Source organism: Styela clava, chromosome 6, assembly GCF_964204865.1.
Source record: "Styela clava chromosome 6, kaStyClav1.hap1.2, whole genome shotgun sequence".
Taxonomy (NCBI): Eukaryota; Metazoa; Chordata; class Ascidiacea; order Stolidobranchia; family Styelidae; genus Styela; species Styela clava.
Window position 1 is genome coordinate 1,772,108 of NC_135255.1, and position 19,320 is coordinate 1,791,427.

Genomic DNA, 19,320 nt, shown 5'->3' on the forward strand with positions numbered 1-19,320 from the left:
AATAAATTTTATTGTAAATAGGACCAGATTGGGCTTATTTGCTCGTTGATCAAAAATCGGAATTTACGTTCACGTTCTAACAATCTGGAAGGCTTTGTTAAGAGCGCAAAAATGTCAAGTTTGGTGTCCTGTCTTCTAGGTGAGTTTGAAATATCAAAGTTCACAATGTTACGCTCGCTGACATACCTGAAGCGGAAGCAATGATTTTTTATATTTTAATTTTATGGTGGATAGGATGTATCATACATATCATAGGAGCTATATCGCTGCCATGTCAGTTTTTTTTAATTGATTCTTAGGTATTACTATTATTTATAAAGAAGTGAGACAGAGACTGATATACCAATCGAGTTCTAATAATAATTTAAAATACACATTTGACATAGTCAAATGTTTTTTTTTGCTATGCGAAACGTAGATCGGGTGCGATTGCGCTCTTTACCTGAAAACATATGCCTATGATATGAATAATGTACAGCGTTTATATATATTGGTAAGTGGAAACTGAAATAATGTGAGACAAATGGATGAGGTACTCATACTTTTTATATCACTTTTTTCCTATTAGATCAGCTCAACCTCAATGGTCTTGAAAAAAGCTGATAATGAACTATATAACAAATAACCCATCAAGAATTATTTTGTAGTCTATGTCCGACGTTAAAGCTGTTACTTTTAAGTGGCGTTCAACAGAATCACGTCAAAGGAGAGGGCGAAAGGTGTATGTCAACTTTGCAAATATATATAGCCTAGGTTTGTTAAAAAGACCAATGGTCGACTGTCAAGAATCGAAATCTTTCAACGCGACTAAGCTTAGGTAGATTTATTGGGACTTGGTCGTAATAAAATATTAGTAAAGGAAATTGCATCAATCATTATAACACCGTTAAATTATATAACATCATGAATTGTTTTAAACTGTGTACAGGCAGGGATGATAGCTCGGCCAAACAAATAAGCAGGCAAATAGAACAACAGCTCAAGGATGACAAGAAGACGGCACGAACCCAAGTGAAACTATTAGTGCTAGGTACTTCTGAAAGCGGAAAATCAACATTTTTGAAACAGGTGGGCTGAAGTGATGATTTCCTTGACGTACTACAATAATTAGTATTTCAAAATTTAACGAGATTGAAACGAATATTATGGCTTCAATATCTCAGTGATAAAAAGCCTGAGGAACGAACACCCCTGTGATATATTGATGATGCCAACAGGCTAGGACTAAACCTTTTTGATACTTTTTTGTAGAAAGATATGAATGTGATCGCTGCATGAAAAGTTGTGTATGTGCGTGGGAGAATGAATTATTTGACTTTTCGATGATGGGCCATTAAATAAAAAGCATTTGCTACTTATTTTTTATTTTTGTTTGCCAAAGTGGTTTTCCGTACAAAACAAAGTGTTTTAAATCAAAACAAAAAATACTGACCAATTCGCGAGATACGTGTAATCGCACATGTACGTGTTTTGGAGGCTTTTCGTATCTTTGAGTGTTTGTGTGCACTGCGCATGTGATTCAGGTTTTTCATTGTGTTGACGCTCGCTATATCAGCAAGCTGTTTGCCCTTTACCCTTTTCGCAAAGGCTTCTATCACACTTCCTCTGCCCGGTGTTCACTGCATATTATGCGTTCCATTGCCGACAATACCGACGCGCTTTTGTAATATGAGTCGTATCAGCTTGCGAGGCTCGCAAACCTTAACCGCAAGTAGTCTTCGGGGTAGCAATTTGTCATTATTTTCGGCAAGTTTTGCTATACCGGTCGTCAGTGTCACAGCACACCGTTCAAGAAGTAGTTTGGTTGCAACAATCACAACTTATACCTATTTTGGATTTGCAAAATATTTGCATCCCAAACATGGGGTATCTGTGGGTCTTGTTTTGAAAGCAATATCGATTAGCAACTCAGGAGTGGCCAAGCGTCAGTCTTCCAGTCTACAAAAGCTATGTATATTGACATGTTAATTGCGTCTACCATTTCTATGAACCCCGCGTTCGCGACGGTTACGTCGTCTGTATGGTGCTGTAATATCCGGTATTGGCGTGGCGTCGTTTTCAATCCGGGCTGAAAAGGTCGCAATATTGGTGTATCAGTTAAAGTAGGCTGACCAACAAGAAAGCGAGACACGCTGATTGTAATATTACCAGGGTTGGCAATTATCCTGTTGTTAATTTTTGTCCGGTTGATATTGTGATATTTGAGGCAAACATTCGCAATTTTAAACAATATTTACGGCACACTTATAATATTATGTAATTTCTCGTTTTTGTTACCACTCAGCGTACATGATATGATGATTCACCACTCCAGTTGTCGCCTATGATAGTCTGTTATGTATAACGATTTCAGCAGACCTAGATCCTAAGGCTGAGTGACTGACTCATTGACTAATCAGCCTGGAATTTGTGCCTGCGCTAATGCTTCATGGTATGGACGTTTTCCAATGTTCAAGTGAACTACAAATGTTCAAAACCGATTAATTCTGGACGTTTCCTATTAATTCTGGAAGTAAAAGTTGACCACTTTTATGACATTCAATTCAATGTTCAAGAGTATCTTCCAGCAAAAAAATATGATCTCCATATAATATTATTTTGATTTTTAAAATTATTATAGCACTAGAAAGCACTAGTTTCAACACAATCACATAAAAATACCTGTGAGATTCAAGCTTGTATCCAGTGTTTTGATTTTACCATTTTACCTTACCAGTCAAAACTAGTCAGTCGCCACGGCTATTTCCGTCCACTTTACTGCTATAATTGGGTTGATTTGGCGGAGGTAATCATATTTGGCAAGAACTTGTGATTGTGACACATTATTATTTTAAGAAACACATGCGACAGTGCAATTTGTGCTTATGTCAATAAAGTCTGCTGTAAAATATTTCTAAAATATCATATCATGAAATTTTCGATATCACAATATATGTACCAATATCTTTTGACTTTTGGGAGACTCTCCGTGTTGTTTCAAGCATGGGCTCACGATGCTTATTAGGGCTTTTCTGATACGATTGTCCTTTGGTGACTATATAATAATAGTGCAGTATAATACAGAAGATAGAATACACCATCTTTTGATTTCTATATTTTTAACCTGATCGAAATTTGTTCTTTTGTTCAAATTTTGTCGTAAATGATACTGGTCTTTGTAGAACGCTTTATTCGGTCAATACGGAATCTGAAGAATGGCACTATTAGTTCACTGAATATCATTCAATTCATCGAAAATTTTTAAATTCTATTGAATCCGATTTCTAAATATCATGGTTTGTTTCAGCCATATGTCAGTTCTATTGGTATAATTCACAAATGTGAATTCTGTAGGAGCGAAATGAAGATATTCTTTAGAACGAATAAAGTTGGAAACGTGCATATCCATTGTGGTGAATGGAGGAAGCGCGTCGGCGAAGCTTGACTTGTAATCTAAGCAGCCTGATGGAAATAACCTTTTCAGGACAAATTTCTGTTGTTAAGATTGGAATTGTTTACTGTAAAAATGCTTTTCTCAATCCAATCTCAACAACAAAAAAATTGTCCCGAAAAGGTAATTTTTAGCGTGAATCTTAGATTACATATCGACAAAGATTCGGGAAGTCCCACCTATTAAACTCATATACACCACGTCTTTGTCTGACTGTATAAGTTAATTTATGAATAGAGAAATCAATAATTTTAATGACATGAAATGTTGTTGTCAGTTATTTTCTCTCGCCAATCTTATTTGCTTTTTGACAACTTGCAATATCCCGCAGTTCGAATTGTATGATATCGAGAGAGTCAAATAAGAAATATATTCAGGTGAATAAAAAATGGAATTATTACAAATTGGTGAATAAGGCAATTGAATTCATATGATTTTTTTCCATTATGCTTGAAACAGAGACTAAGAAGCTAGCACTGGAATATACATATCGCAATTTTTTGAAAAGAGTTGTATTTTCGGTATAATACGATACATATACACACTACATGTGTTAGATGGCGTTATTATCCTCACCCTCACGAATCACTTTACCACATTTTTTCGCAGTTTTCGTTGCTAATATACTGTTGATTGATACATGTGCTATGTGTAGTATACACACAGTGATAATTGCACAATATCCGGAGAAATACGCTCATAAATCGTGATGTCATATTTTAAGCTTGCCGGTTCAGTAATTAATCACCGAGAGTAATAACTTTCGAAGTTCAACTCAGTGTATTTCTGTTGGTAAAAAGATAACGCAGTTGCGCTCGTAATGGAAATTGACCGTCCGACACCATATACGAACTTCTTCAAAGGGTTGATTGTCTCTCATAATAATATGATTAAGTTTATATAGACTGTGACTTAAGGAATTTGTGGTCACCAACACAAAAGTATGAAAATACAATGAAAACAAAAAAAAATTGAAACTAATAAAATCATGTCTGTCTTTGTATCCATTTCTTCGACCAGAGGTTTAAAGGGGCGAAGTTCTTTAACAGTCGTGAAGAGCTCGTAGAACGCAATTCATTCTATTTTTAATTCTTCTTAATAATTTGAAATACAGCCTTGGACAACTTGCGTAAATTTAACTGTTATTCCTAATTGATGTTTTGTTCATTGGAAAGATATTGATGGAGACACTACGTCTTCAGCGACCTTTCAGTTGTATTTCTACTGCTGTAAATCAGGTCAGCCAAGTTGATAAGAGATTGGTTTGATGATAGGTAACATACATAGTAAAGTGAATAATTATATTATGATTGTATGAAGATATTAGTATAGCCTACAATTGTTCATTCTATAAGATGACACTTCAGCGGTCGAATGCCTACTTAACACATTCAAGTTACCTGGTACCATTTCGGCATGACACGATATCGACCCAAACATGATTATGACTAAAGCCATGGGCTTTGTAAAGAGTCAAGACCTAAAAAAATACATTTTCGTAATTTTTGTACGAGTTGGACATCTACCCATCCGGTATAAGCTAATTAAGGTCAAGCATTCGAACATTGGGTTTAATCGAGATCAACTCGGTTGTTGTTGGCCTTCACTGCATATAATTCGTAACGATGTGTAAACAAACAACTTCAAATGAACTTACATGTAACCAATCTTTATTTATTTTTCGCGCCTGCTGGTATGAGATAGACCCACACGGAATGCTACAACTTTGTTTTAAATTAAGTATGTTTCGTGTCAACGAGCCAACGTTGTCTCATTCCTTTCAATAAAAGCGACAAGCATAACTCAAAATTATTCAAAATAGTCACATGTTTTAAATACCCCTCCGTGCACTCGAGTTTGGCTACGAGCCTGCTCTTAATTTTGCTGTACTTTAGTTTCATGTACAATTGCAGAATATTACTCGAAATTATGCTGGAACGCATTCACATGTTTGACAATGACTTCCGCTATTTTTCCAAATGTTTTCCCTATTTTACCTTCACAATGGTCAAAACGATGATAGATCAACATAGATGTACATGTAAAATCAATAATTTAGAGTGGATCAAAAGATTATTCAGGCCAGTCCACTCGATAATACAGCCGGGTCACACCTTTAATCGATCACGACCTTCTAAAATATTTGCCAAATTTTTGATGTCGATCACAATTCCGCTTTCGGTTTTCTTGCGATATGTAGTAAATTATTTTACGTAGCTAATTGGACGTTTTCCACCGGCCGCCTGGCAAAAAAAATGGAAGTTTCGATTGATTTTTTTAGTTGTGTTCTACGAATTTGTTCCCCTTTCCGAGTTTTAGAAAAATCCAGCATGCTTATTTTACGCCTCAATATTCTTCCAAATATAGTCATATTAATCACAAATCTAAGTATGTTATTAATAATGATTCCGGATACACAATAACAATTGAATGTGAATTGAAATTCAAGCTTGAATTGTTTTGCGATTCATTGTATATTTTTTGTTTTGCGAACCAACTAGTGAGATTGAATTTGATTCAGATTACGCTTTCGCTTCAAATTTTATTCCAGTACATTTGGAATAAACTCGCGCGAATGTGCGTGTAACTTAATAGGGAATGAAAACTCATTTTGGGATTAAAATTACGCCGCGAGGGGATTCATTATAGTAAACCAAAAATACAATATATCAGAGAGCGGTAGTATTTCTCCCAGAATAATTTACCAAAAATAGAAAATCAAAAAAAATGCAGCGTCGCTCTGATTTGAATATATTCGGAGTTTATATTATCTACAAAAACTTTGAATCAGCAGCATATTTTGTGTAACATAAATGCTACTCTACGATTGAGTTAACCCTATAATTCCATGGTTTGCTTCAAGATGTATACGAAGTTAAAAATAGAATAATCTTAATCTTTGGCATGTTCAACGGTCTCAAAAAATGAGATTTCGTAAATTCAAAGAGTAAAAATAAATTATTTGTTCCGGATTAGAGTTTTTAGCAAACTCTCAGTATTATTGAACATATATTTACACTCTGTCCAAAGAATAATGCTTTTCTTCATTTATTATTTAGGCTATTGTGTATTTTTGAAACGAAATCCATCACCGATTCTCGTTTTGAAAAACAGTAAAATTACAGAACAAGATTACGTTAACCTAACTATCGAATACCATCCATTCTTTGAATTATATGACAGATTTTCATTGGGCCTGCTCTGTCTCCTGCTTTTCTCATTTTCGTGTAGTGCACATCGATGAACATGCATGTCGATATAATCGAGAACTGTAACAACAATGAAATGATTGTTGCAGATAAAACTAAATTATTTGCGTGAAATAAATGAATTTACTCAAAAATTCCCAAAAATGTTTATTTGTCAAAATATTATCCACTGTGATCTCTCGTTCTGTGAAAATGGAATCTGCATAAACATCATAGAAAATTAATAACCGTAACAAAAAAGCCGAAGATTTAAATGCTCTGTGGCTCTGTTTACCATTTTTATTTTCACTATATGTTGTTTTCCAATTTCCTCGACGCTTCGTTTTGTGTGTCATGGAGCGCTTATGATGACAACGGAACATCATAAAACATTTGTACAAACCTAATCCTTCCGTGATCCGTTTCGTTGGTTATCTAATCTCAATTTGTTATCTTATCAGATGAGGATTATACATGGGACGGGATATTCAGACGAAGAAAGATTAACATTTGTGTCACTGATTGCGCAAAATATCCATTCATCGATGAGAATTCTCATAAAATCTATGAAGTATCTGAGTAAGTTGAAATACTTTCTGAATCTTGATTTTTAGCTTTCGCTGAACATCCAACCCAGCCATTCAGAATTTGTCGACAACTAGTTAGTTTGCAATGTTCATCATTCACGAATCTTTCCAGATCGTTTGAAATTAAGATAAAATGCAATTAATTTCATATAAACATGTTTTAAATAAGATTGAAAAAATATTGAGATCTGTGCTTTTTCACATGTTCTCGAGGTATATAATTGTGTACGAGTCAATTTTTGTAAATATAGTTCTCCAAGAACAGTGGCAATTTTATAATTGAAATATTGTATGATGTCGAGAAATTGAAATTATGTTTACTGCTGAGTGCTGATTATTACTACTCTACCTATTGTACCACATAAATAACACTGCATATATATTGCAAAAAAAGGTGCATTAAGATTAAATTTATTGTGCATAAATATAATTTACTGAATGGAAATTGTTATAAGTCAAAATCGATTTGCTAAACGTGGTACCAAAATATTTATATTGAATTATCCTCACCCATACCCATCACATTGATATTGTATATACTTCAAGAGAACAATAGACGTTAGGGAGAATTTTGCGTTTCCGTCCATTTTCTATTTTGAAAAGGAAAATCTCAATTGCAAGAGAAAACAACCCTAGTTGTCCATTCGAAATTTTCACCGTACAATACGCCCTTGTTAAGTTAATAAAATACTTCATTATGAAAACGACTGAAGACAATTAAAAACAATATTGGCAAGGGAAACAACCTCATGTCATCGGTCGTTTATGTATTCACGCTCTGTTCAAATATCCGGTTAGGACCGCCAGATTTAGATCATTTCAAAAGACCAACATAGATAGTAAATGGGGGCCATGTGTATTAAAATATTAAATTAGACATATTTACCTCGTTGATAATTTGTATATAAAATAGTTTTGGCATTGGTTGCTTATCATTTTTTCACCCAATGGCAGCAGCGAAGGTGTTGAATTCGGATTTTCCGAGAACACTCATTATTTATTTAAACCGCAGGTCATTTTAGATATAGGGTATGAGACAAATTCAGGGAGCAATACCGCATGAAGAGTCATTAATCACAGAGTGACATACATTGACTTTGAATATAGCCAGCCCGACATAAATAAATCATGGTTAAAAAACAAATCCATCTGAAAGCTGAATGATGACGTAAATATGATTTTACTCTATCACAACTTCAGTAATACTATATAATCTGACGTCGTATGGATTGAACTATTTCCAATTTCATTACTGAACTTTAACTCCTTATATAACAATATGAATTTCGCTTAATCATAACATACTCGTACCAGGAAGGTTGTAAACGCAATCGCGCGTACCAGACTCTAAAATCTATTCCACAATCAGGGATGTGCATTGAAAAAAAATCGTACAGAATTATGAAGTATAATTTGCTAAAGGCTCGTGATCAATGACGTTATATATTCATAATTTCTATGCACAGTATATTGAATGAGTCAACTAATAATCTTTAGTTATCGCATCCCATTGCGAAGCAACATAAGAAATTTTCGAGCCAGTTATACAAATTTTCAATTCAATTATTTAAATATAGTATAGGCTCAACGATTTTTTCTGAATTCGGTAATATATATATATATATATACACGTGCTTGGGTTTCACTCATAAAATCAGTATACGGTATCAAAAGGCATTAGTTTTGCGAAAGGGAGTGTAGCAATAAATTTGCCGGAATAGATAAATGTCGAAGAAGGCAAATTGATGTATTCTGGCGCTGGATAAAAATATAGCAATAAAGACTTTCCCATAAAATATGATACGCAAGGAATGCCGAGCTAAAATGTTGTCTTGAATACGCGTAAAATACGATACAACTTGACTTGCTTTCAGATCAATGTTCACCACTTGCTTCTGGTTTTATCTACGATATGTCCTCACGTGTTCCTGGATAACAATATATTTTCTTAGATTCACAACGGGGCGTGGATTAAGAAGCAATTACTTTCTTTTTACATCTTTAATTCATCATACTTGTGCGTGCAATAAACTGATAAGTTATATATCCTCATGAATATTCATTAATATACATTCCTCTCCGATTGTAAGACAAACAGTGAAAACAATATAAATTCTTATTAATTTTAATAAAGTGATCGATTTTAGTATTTGCAAACCAGTAAGAAAAGTGTGGTAAAATTCTCTATAATAACAGTGGATGCGTAATATTCGTGACGTTATCCCATAGAGCAGGGATGGCGAACCCCTGACCCACCGCGTTTTCTAAGGCCCGTCATCAAGTCACGAAGTAATTAAATAAACTTACTAACATTTCGGCGATGAAAAATTAATAAAAAAGGGCGTCATTTAATCCTTCAAGTGATGAACCACTATAGTATACTGATATGCAGCTACTGATAACAATGCTGTTACAACGTTTATGGCATAACGCTACAATTCATCAGTTCATTTCTCGCAACTTCTCTTTGTACACAGATTTCATTTCGAAGGCCCATGAACAGAGTAGGTTTTTCAGTAATGCAGACATTATGACCCACAGTCTTCTTTTCTATAATAAAAATATATATTTTGACTCATTCAATAAAAAAGGTTCTCCCCATCTCTCCCTCAGGTCATAGGCCAACCCCCACCAGAGACACTTTGTGTAAGCATTTTTAATCAGGGTAGATATGGAGGAAAATGATATTGTAACCTTTTTTTTACTTGAATTTTAATGTTGACAACAACTGGTGAAAACACGTCTTCTCATCTACATATGTATCCTAATATAAATGAACCCTTGACAACAATTGTCTTCTTGAGTTTCTTGGAGTTTGAACGCAAAGAATACGTAGGTCGAAAGTGATAATTTAGAAAAAATCGAATTTTCTGGTCGTCATAACACGCCATCCTCTAATTTGTCAAATTACCAGTTCAGTTGTCAAATCTTGTTTACGTTCTTCGATATGCGAATTGAATTTTTTATAATCGGACATAACGCAAAAATGCGCATGCGTGAGTATGCCGGATAATTATTACGTAATTAAGATGATCAATTCCTTCGATGCTAATCATGCCTATCCCATGTGTATAGAACCATTCGTTTGTACCTGGGGTAATTAAAGCGAATGGTTTTTTTTCCTCATTATGGATACAGCCAGTATATGTGATCAGACAAATCCTGAAAAAAATGTTGCGCCATATTTGAGAATTATAGATTCCATGACGTCATCTGTATCCAATAACATATCAATTTATTGAAATCTATCTTGCTTCCGCGCAGTGACGTCGTGATCAATAAAACTACACGACTCAACGCAACAAGCTAATTAAGTTGCGCCATATTGTTCTACAGTGGTATACTTTTTCAATTGTGTGGAGTGAGCTGGAAAAGATTACATTTTTTATTGGCAATAATTTTAAAACTTTGTTGAATTTTTACTGTTACGTTGTCAATGGTCTCAAGTGAGATGAACTACATCTAAGATAAGGCGGCCATTTGTTTCAATTGGGCATTAAAATGTTCACTCGCAAGTAACTACCAACTCCATAACAAAGTAGTGTCACTCGTCTTGACAAGATGCTCTGTGGAATAAGGTTATTAAACTCAAAGTTTATCGCTTCTCCAACATACGTATTAATGTTTGCAACAATGATTTTAACTGTTATTAGTTTGGAAAGAATGGTAACACGGAAGATAACTTGCGAAATTCAGTTTTTTATTGAAACGTTTCATAAAACTTTTTATTTTATTAAACTCTCACACAACCAATCAGTCAGTGATTTTGTATTCTAACAAGTTACATTTAATGTAATGTCTGTCCAATTAAATCACTTATTCGATATAATATATGTGCATATTTCAACAAAAAAAAACAAATGACTATCTCTTCAAGTTCTATTTTGGCACAGAGCGGTCTGTGATGGGTTGAAAGTTATACCGTCTCGGCTAGCGTTGTTTTTGCGTAGATTGATAATAATGTGTTCCGTCACTCCCTTTCGCGCTTTCGTAAAATTAAATAAATATAGTAAAATACGAGATAGCTTTCTCTTGGAAAATATGCATAGCTGATAAAAATTTGCCCATTTTTGTAAATTGCGCATTTTTTTGGAATTCTAGATTATTATTCTGATTGTTTGCAACAGTTCTTCGTTCTTCGTAGCATGCTCAGATAAATTATTCAAGATCACGGCGATTTTATCGAGGAAAAAATTATCTGTAATTGTGGTATTTCTAGTAAAATTAAATTTTACCGGATTGGCTAATTTCACAGTCCTCTTTGAAATAAGCGATATCGACAACATTTCAGTCTTGTTGAAAAAGAAAATAACTGTTGATCACCCGCCATTTGTCAGACTATGACAGGAAAATCACGATCTTTCAAATGTCCAAATCTCTGTCTGAGATTGGATTTGATATATACACGCTTCTCCATATGTAGATGTTTGTTGAATCGCGTGTTATTGAGCACGTGTACAAGTACTTTTTATAAACAAGTATATAACACTGTATTTGATGAATGCCGCCTGCATACAGGCGTAAACATATGCATTTTTAAAAATACGAATCTAGTAATCGCTTCGTTACATTTATAATTTCGTTCACAGAATGGCGATAGTTTATTCGAAAAAACCGGCTAGAAAGTGCAATATATCTCATAGGACATTTATATTGTGCAACTTTTGGTGCTTCAATCTAAGCCTAGTGGAATTTCTGCCAATTCATGTAAATTCCCTGAATCGAACGTGACTCCATTGTGTAATATACACCACAATGTCATATATCTAAGCAAAAATTATTGAAAATATTTGAAACATTTCACGGCGGTATAATAATTTTTTCTATGTACACGTTAAATTCGTTTCAAGGATGTCTGAGAAAGAGCAGTTGTATTCGATGGTTCCAAAAGTTGTAAATTTATTATTCTAGGAGGTCCACAGAGATTATTATAACTCCGGCAGCTTAGGATGGATGTCACCAGATTATTTTGTATGACTAGATCAGATCTTTTTATACCTTTACGTCAATTAAACTGAAAATATACGCAGTACGTGTGAACACAAATAGAAAGACGTAAAGCTACCCAAAATATAACTATTTCTAGAGTGCCGTGTATTTCATTTAATAAAGAAACACAAAGTAATGCTGTTTCAAAACAGTGCGCCGAATAAAAATAAATAACATATGTTTTGTTCATCAGAGGGAAACGACCTAAGTATTATTCGCCAAGTAAGTTACATAGATATATCAATGCATAATGCTACATGACGTAATGCACCTCTAAGGAATGTAGGGGAAATATAAACCATTATACGTAGATACCACATGTTCGTGTTACAAAAATTTCCGAAGGAAACTTTTCTATGAGCTATGTACCATATGCAAAAGACAATGTGAATTCTAGAAAACCTTCATTCTAAATAAATTATTTCAACAACACCCATCCAAACAAATTTCTCCCTTCCAACAGCCTTCGGTTAGTATTTCCATTTTTTTTTAGATATCAGCTTTGAAAAACACGAAAATGAAGAAATCGCTTTTAATTATGAAGACAGTGAAGCCGAAACAGAAACCAGTTCGAGTCTCTCACTCAAAACTGGAAATGATTTTGCAAAACTATGGAATGACGCGGGTGTACAACAGTGCTTTGCGTGAGTGGAATAATATACAAATTATATTTCAGGCTTTCAAGGTCATTGTTTTGACAGGAAAAAGAATGATCGAAATACATATTTGAAATTAATTGACAATGTTATTTACTTATTTAGTTATTATTCTGTCCTATACCATAGAGCAGGTGGGTGGTGGCATAAACTTCATATACGAACGTCGTATTTAAGAGTTTCATTACTATAAAATATTAATAAATTTTCGCGCTTTCATCGTATTATGCGAAACCATTATACAATATTCTCAACTCCAATGATGCTTTATTTCTACATGACACATTGAGAAATCCCCCTTTTAGATATTTAAATACAACTAAGCGGATGAACATAATATTTCGCTTGAATTGTTCTTGATGGCTTAATATGAACGACAATGTGTAATATGATATAACTATTCAAGCTGACTTTACGTCATTCATGGCAAATTCCAGTTACTTTGATAGATTTTATCAGTAATTGAGGTTCCAGCACAAAACTTCCAACATCCCGTTTCACGTAGTTCTGTAGGAACTATTCAATTAACGGTAAAATACCATTGAATACGAGCCCATCATAAACATTTTCTATAATGTATGTCAATACTGCCTATACTGTGGGATATATTTGATGACTAAGCGCACGATTGCTCATCCATATGGTGACAAATTTAGTTGTTCGATATATGTGGTATGGTTAGTAACTCATATCCTAATGATTTGGTTTTTCAATTTATTTTTAGTGAAGCAAAACTATCTTTACACTCATGAAATTCCATGATATATGAGCTTAAGTCACGGAAAGTTCCCCCAGCTTTCCCTTTTATCATAAAGTATGCCTCATTACTTGGGCAAGATGATGTGATCAAAATGATGTTTGTATAGTAATTCGGAAAGTCATTGGAGTACAATTACGACATGATACCCACGCATATCTGTGCAAAAATCTTCAAGTTTCAATGTATTTTAATTTGGGCGCATATTACTACTACAATCATCCGCTTGAGTTTTCTATTTTTTTCATTTCAGAAGACGAGATGAATTTCAACTTTCCGATTCTACCGCATATTTTATGAATAATCTAGAACGGATATCAGAAAAGGGCTACATCCCGTCGTTACAGGTATGGGGCCATCTGTTGTGTCTAATGGTAAATTTGTATCGTTTTTGGTCATTGTAATAGTAAAATTGCTATATCATATTCTGGTTATATTACACATTTAGCTGCAACATATATAATGCTTCTATTACATAGTTCGCTATTCGATAAAATTTACATTTTCGAATTAGTTACCAACGTTGCTTTTTGAAGCTTCCAAAATCCTCTGTGAATAACTGCAATTGAACCGTGAAAGATTTTGTGAATTCAAACACAAAACGAATGAGATACAAATTGTCTTTGATAAAGCTTCAAACATTTTGGAACTTGTTATATCAAAACATCTGAAAAATTGAATGACTAAATTGCATTATCTGCGCAACAAAGATGGCGATTTCCTAATCTTAATCTCTAATTCTTTTGTTAAATTTTAACGTTAGGGAGATGAATGCGTCCTCTAAAATTCATTGTACTGCCACCTGGTATTGCTGTTCAAAAAATACCAATCATTGGTGACTAACGTGGTCCTCGATTATTAGGTTTTTCGATTTAATTACCAATACTGATTCATCGTTTCTCAAAAATAATGAATCATTCAAAATATATTTTGTGCGCGCGTAGGCAATACAAACTGAAAACGCAAACATGCAAAATATTTCCTTTTATCAGCACACGAAATCGCTAAATTGAATTACAGGCGCTCAAATTACGCGGTAAAGAAATATTTACTCACTTACATATGTGCCATGCGCCAGAATAAAATCAGATCTTTTTCCTTATTTTAACTTGAGGTTCAAAACCTTTAATATCGATGAATAGCATTTCCCTGCAATCGCTGGTTTAGTCCAATTGAAATTAGTTCCAATTATGCTTTGTTCCAAATGATTTAATTTGTGTGGCTTTTGTGATACTTTGAGTGCCTATAAAATCAACTACGCATATTCACATTTTGGTGTTATCCATATTACCATAAATCGCTCAAATTACTTTACATGCAGAGAGAAGACCAATTTATCCCAACAAGTCGCGCTGGTTCATCCACATGCAAACTCAGAAAAATGCTTCCAAAGTTGTATTTTATACACATAAATTATAGGGGGTTTATTTAGCCGCGAAAGCAGCAGCTGTAAATTTTTACGATCAGGCACGAGGTATCAACACTCGTTTCCGTGTATTCATTCAGTGGCCGTGATTTGCGTTGTGAATGATGGGAGGAATTTATCTTTCACTTTATAATTAAATTCTACCAAAACCTGGAGTAATACGTCTACTACAGTTCTAATGGTTGATCGTGCGTGGAAATTGTCGAGCGTACTAAAAAAATTGTGCGACTTCTTAATGTAGCAAGGCAGTTCGAATAGCCAACACCCTTCAAAATATTGTGTTAGTATGTATAAACCTTGAATGTCACGTTAAAGCAAAATATCGAATTCAAATTTTGTGGAACATCTATCAATTTTCTTTGTTCTCGCCGCAAAATTACAATTCTTGTCAAAATGTATTCATTCGCTGACGTCATTACCCCGCCAATAAGTATGCCCTAAAGCTATCAAAAGAATGAATTAAGTTCAATAAGTTTTATATCTAATTTCTGTAACGAGTTATCGCGTGCCCGCCGTAAAAACCCCAACGTCGGCCGATTGGATAGTAAACAAGAAAAACAATACAGATCAGTATGAAATACGCAGTGTTGTACCGAAATGAATATATTGTCAATAATTATGATATCAAACTTGATACTTTCATCACGTTGAATGTGTAGCAATATCAGAAATAACCATCTTTTACATTTCAACATGTAAAGAAAGAATGGTGAATACTTGAGTGCTAGTACTGTGCTATAAAAGAATGTGTATAGTAATGTATATAACAAATAATATCCAAAAGTTATTAAAAGTTTATGTTTAAATCTTCGGTCATGGAATAATTTGAATCAATATAATTATGGAATGTAGCTTAGAAAACAAATGAAACGCTTAGGTCAGCAATCTTCATTGATGCTTTCTCGAAATAGAATGCAATTTACATAAAAAGTATACTTGACAGTCATTTCCCAGTTTTAATCTTGCTTGACATGGTGACTATGTGGTCCATGCGTTTGGTCAATACGATGGCTAGAACTTTGGTGATACAGAATTGAACATATATTTCATGATAATGATGCAGTCAGTATATACTCAGCAGGCTCAATCAGTCTAAACTTTACGCAAAAGCTGAGTGTGGTGAGGCCGTTTTTCGCTCATTTTTATTCAAAAATTTGTTGGCAATTGAAGTTCACCAAACAACTCGAAGCTTATAAGATGTTGATTTTTTGGTTTCAACTAAGCCAACCTCTAAAAGTGCCTATTCTTTTTGTTTTTGCATTGCTTATAATTTATATTTCCTCATCCTAGGATGTACTTCGCTCACGTATGCCGACATCTGGAATTCGTGAATATCAATTTGATATCGGTAACTTTGTTTTCGGTATTGTTGACGTCGGAGGACAAAAATCAGAACGCAGGAAATGGATTCATTGTTTCGAGAATGTTACTTCAATTATATTTCTTGCTGCACTAAGCGAGTAAGTATTCTTTATCATAAATGTCACTAAGTAGCGCCCATACGACATAGTAATAAACATGGGTTTAGGGCAGGGTTTGTCAAATTTGAATAGAGATCGAGAGACATCTAGAAAATACATTTTATAAAAATAAAGCAGTGATAGATCTCTCGAATAGAATATGGATTTTATTTCCCCATTGCATTGCGTCTCAGAACATTCTATTCGAATATTCTCTGCGCCATTGAACCCTCTGCACTCAGCATCAACTTTTCTGCGGTTGCCAATTGTCTAATTATAATTAAATTGTAGGTTCGTTAAACGAGTAGCTGTTCACCAAATTGTTAAGTTATATTATAATCTAAATATACATGTCTCACAAGAAATTCCGTTACCTTAAGAATATAATCAACTCCTCGAGCGTTGATTATAAAATTAATTCATCGTCAAAACCGCTATTTTGTCGGTATAATTCAGTGAAGCGTCTAAGGCCGGGCTGTAGGTTGCCGACCTCTGGTTTGGGGTTACCCGACTAACATAACTTTAAACCACAATATTGCAAGTCTTCAAGAATAATATTCGGAGTCGATGCTTGTCTGGCGTTTCCATGTCGAGGGGGATGTCCGAACGTGGTATTTTACCGTCCGGTCCCAATTCCTTGGTCAGCATGTCCATGAATAGTTTTCAGTTCGTTTTCCTATTTATTTTAGATACAACATGACTATTCCACTGGAAGAGGTTAGTCAAGATTTACGTGCTAGTTTACGTCACAACCAACGTCGACAAGCAATGCGGGCGAAAACAACATTGAATAAAGCAGCAAGTAGTACCGGATTCGGATTTACTAACGGTCTCGCTGGACTCGATATGGCAAACGGAGGGCACCACGGATCGTCACAACATCGGAAAATAAAATCAAGGCCATCGAACAGAAAACACTTTTCTCCAACCGATTTTCCTCGAACGGCTCTTAGGTCGACGCCGTCATCTTTGGAAGAATCTCCTGACCAGAATGGAAATACGAGGAAAAAATCTGACGACTCCTCTAGATCTGCCGAACCTTCCTTTGCACCTTCTCACATCAATCGAATGAAAGAAAGTCGTGCACTCTTCAAAACAATAATTTCGTGCGAATATTTCACTAATACATCAGTGATACTATTTCTAAACAAAAAAGACATTCTCGCAGAAAAGATCGCAACATCACACATTTCAGACCACTTTCCTGAATTTGAAGGCCCCAAATGCGACGCTGAGGCGGCAAGAAACTTTATTTTGACAAAATATGCCGATTGTTTTGAAAGAAGGCGCACGCCAAAGCGGGACTTGTATGCACATTTCACGTGTGCCACAGACACCAGAAATATTAAATACGTTTTCGCAGCGGTGAAAGACATTATTCTTAAAAATTATTTGATTACATATAACCTGGTATAAGATAAATGCAACATTTTGTTTAACAAGTAATTCTGTTTGAAAAAAGACCCTGCGAAAAATACCTCATTTATAGTATTTTAACAAGTTTGGAAATTTTTGCTTATTATAAACAAGCATAAAACACTGCCAGAGTCGAACTTCAAAAACTAAATATTAACTTGAAATGAAATGTAGACGATAAAATCAAACAGCTTGGCATGATAATACATTCCAATTACTTGTTTTCTATCTTTTTAAATCAGCTTCCGGTTTTGATAGTGTTATGGCATATATATATATATATACCCTGTAATGCTTAATAAAGCGCGCTTGAGAGAAGGCTGTGAAGTACTTGCCCGTGCCAAACAAACATATTGTAAATGTAATATTTTTTTCGCGAAACGTCAGTGATCAGACCCATGTTCCTCCTATATTATCATTACAGTATTAGCTTATTTTCAAATATTGATTTGAAAAATTTCGATGTGTCACATGCGTTGTGTTCGTAAAATATGAACAGCACAGATATATATATATATATATATATATATATTGCGTGTTTTTTAAAAGGGTTTTATTTATCAAACGTGAAACCAACACAAACTAAATGTTGGCGTGGTTCACACGAATTTTAAACCAAACACTGTTTTTCGTTTTAAAAAATCCCCGACTGTATTTGTCAACTTTGACTTTCACTTTTGCACCTATTTTTATTCTTTATAATGCGATGTGGCTAAAAGAGGGTTGATGTTAAAGATATTGAAATTCTTTTTTTTTCAAACTGAAGTTGCAATTTGGGACCTGCATTCGCACTGCGTCAAATCACTGCGTTGTCTACGATAGGATCCGCTCGATTTGAATCATCGATTTGAAGTATTACATTGTGGACCTTGCATTTAAGCAAAAATATTGGTATTTAATCCAGATCATAATAATCGCTGATTTGTTTGCTGATTTCCCTTTTTATAGCGAAATCCTAATCTAGATTATTGTTTATTGCGCTCATTTAATTTCAAATGATAGTGTGAATGGGGTACATGCCGAATTCGCGTCCTTCAAGAATTCTATTGTTCAGCGTATATTTCATATTACAATTTAAAAATTAATGAGATTATGCTGTCTCACCGGCAACTGATCAGACTCCCGATTGGCAGTGAACTTGTATGTTCTCAAGCGTGTTTGTTTTGACGCGAGTACTTTTCGTTATACATCCAAAATTAATCATATTGTACAGTATCGTTACACCAAGTACTTTCCCGATGCATTCCGATATTTCAGTTCCCCCAGACTGTTCAAACCAGATGCTATACATAAACTTTTTAACTTGAAGCTGGCATGCTGTTCTCTCCAGTATACTGTAAGAAAATATCAAAACCTATAACGATTTATTTTTCGTTTAGTGTTGTTTTCGTGCTTATTATTTTGTTTTGAA

At 34.4% G+C, this 19,320-nt stretch overlaps 1 protein-coding gene across 1 annotated transcript; it reads left to right on the forward strand.

Annotated features, from left to right (window-relative positions):
• Positions 1-18,040, forward strand: LOC120330918 (guanine nucleotide-binding protein subunit alpha-14-like). The gene is made up of 7 exons (XM_039397909.2): positions 1-139; positions 929-1,068; positions 7,080-7,197; positions 12,688-12,838; positions 13,861-13,954; positions 16,324-16,493; positions 17,183-18,040. Exons 1-7 carry the CDS (start codon positions 112-114, stop codon positions 17,907-17,909), a joined length of 1,428 nt encoding a protein of 475 aa, XP_039253843.1. The 5' UTR covers positions 1-111; the 3' UTR covers positions 17,910-18,040.
• Positions 18,041-19,320: the final 1,280 nt, after the last annotated feature.

Coding starts and splice junctions, on each gene's coding strand:
- LOC120330918 (XM_039397909.2), top strand. CDS start 112: ATGTCAAGTTTGGTGTCCTGTCTTCTAG. Junction 140..928: donor TTTGGTGTCCTGTCTTCTAG/GTGAGTTTGAAA, acceptor AACTGTGTACAG/GCAGGGATGATAGCTCGGCC. Junction 1,069..7,079: donor AATCAACATTTTTGAAACAG/GTGGGCTGAAGT, acceptor TTATCTTATCAG/ATGAGGATTATACATGGGAC.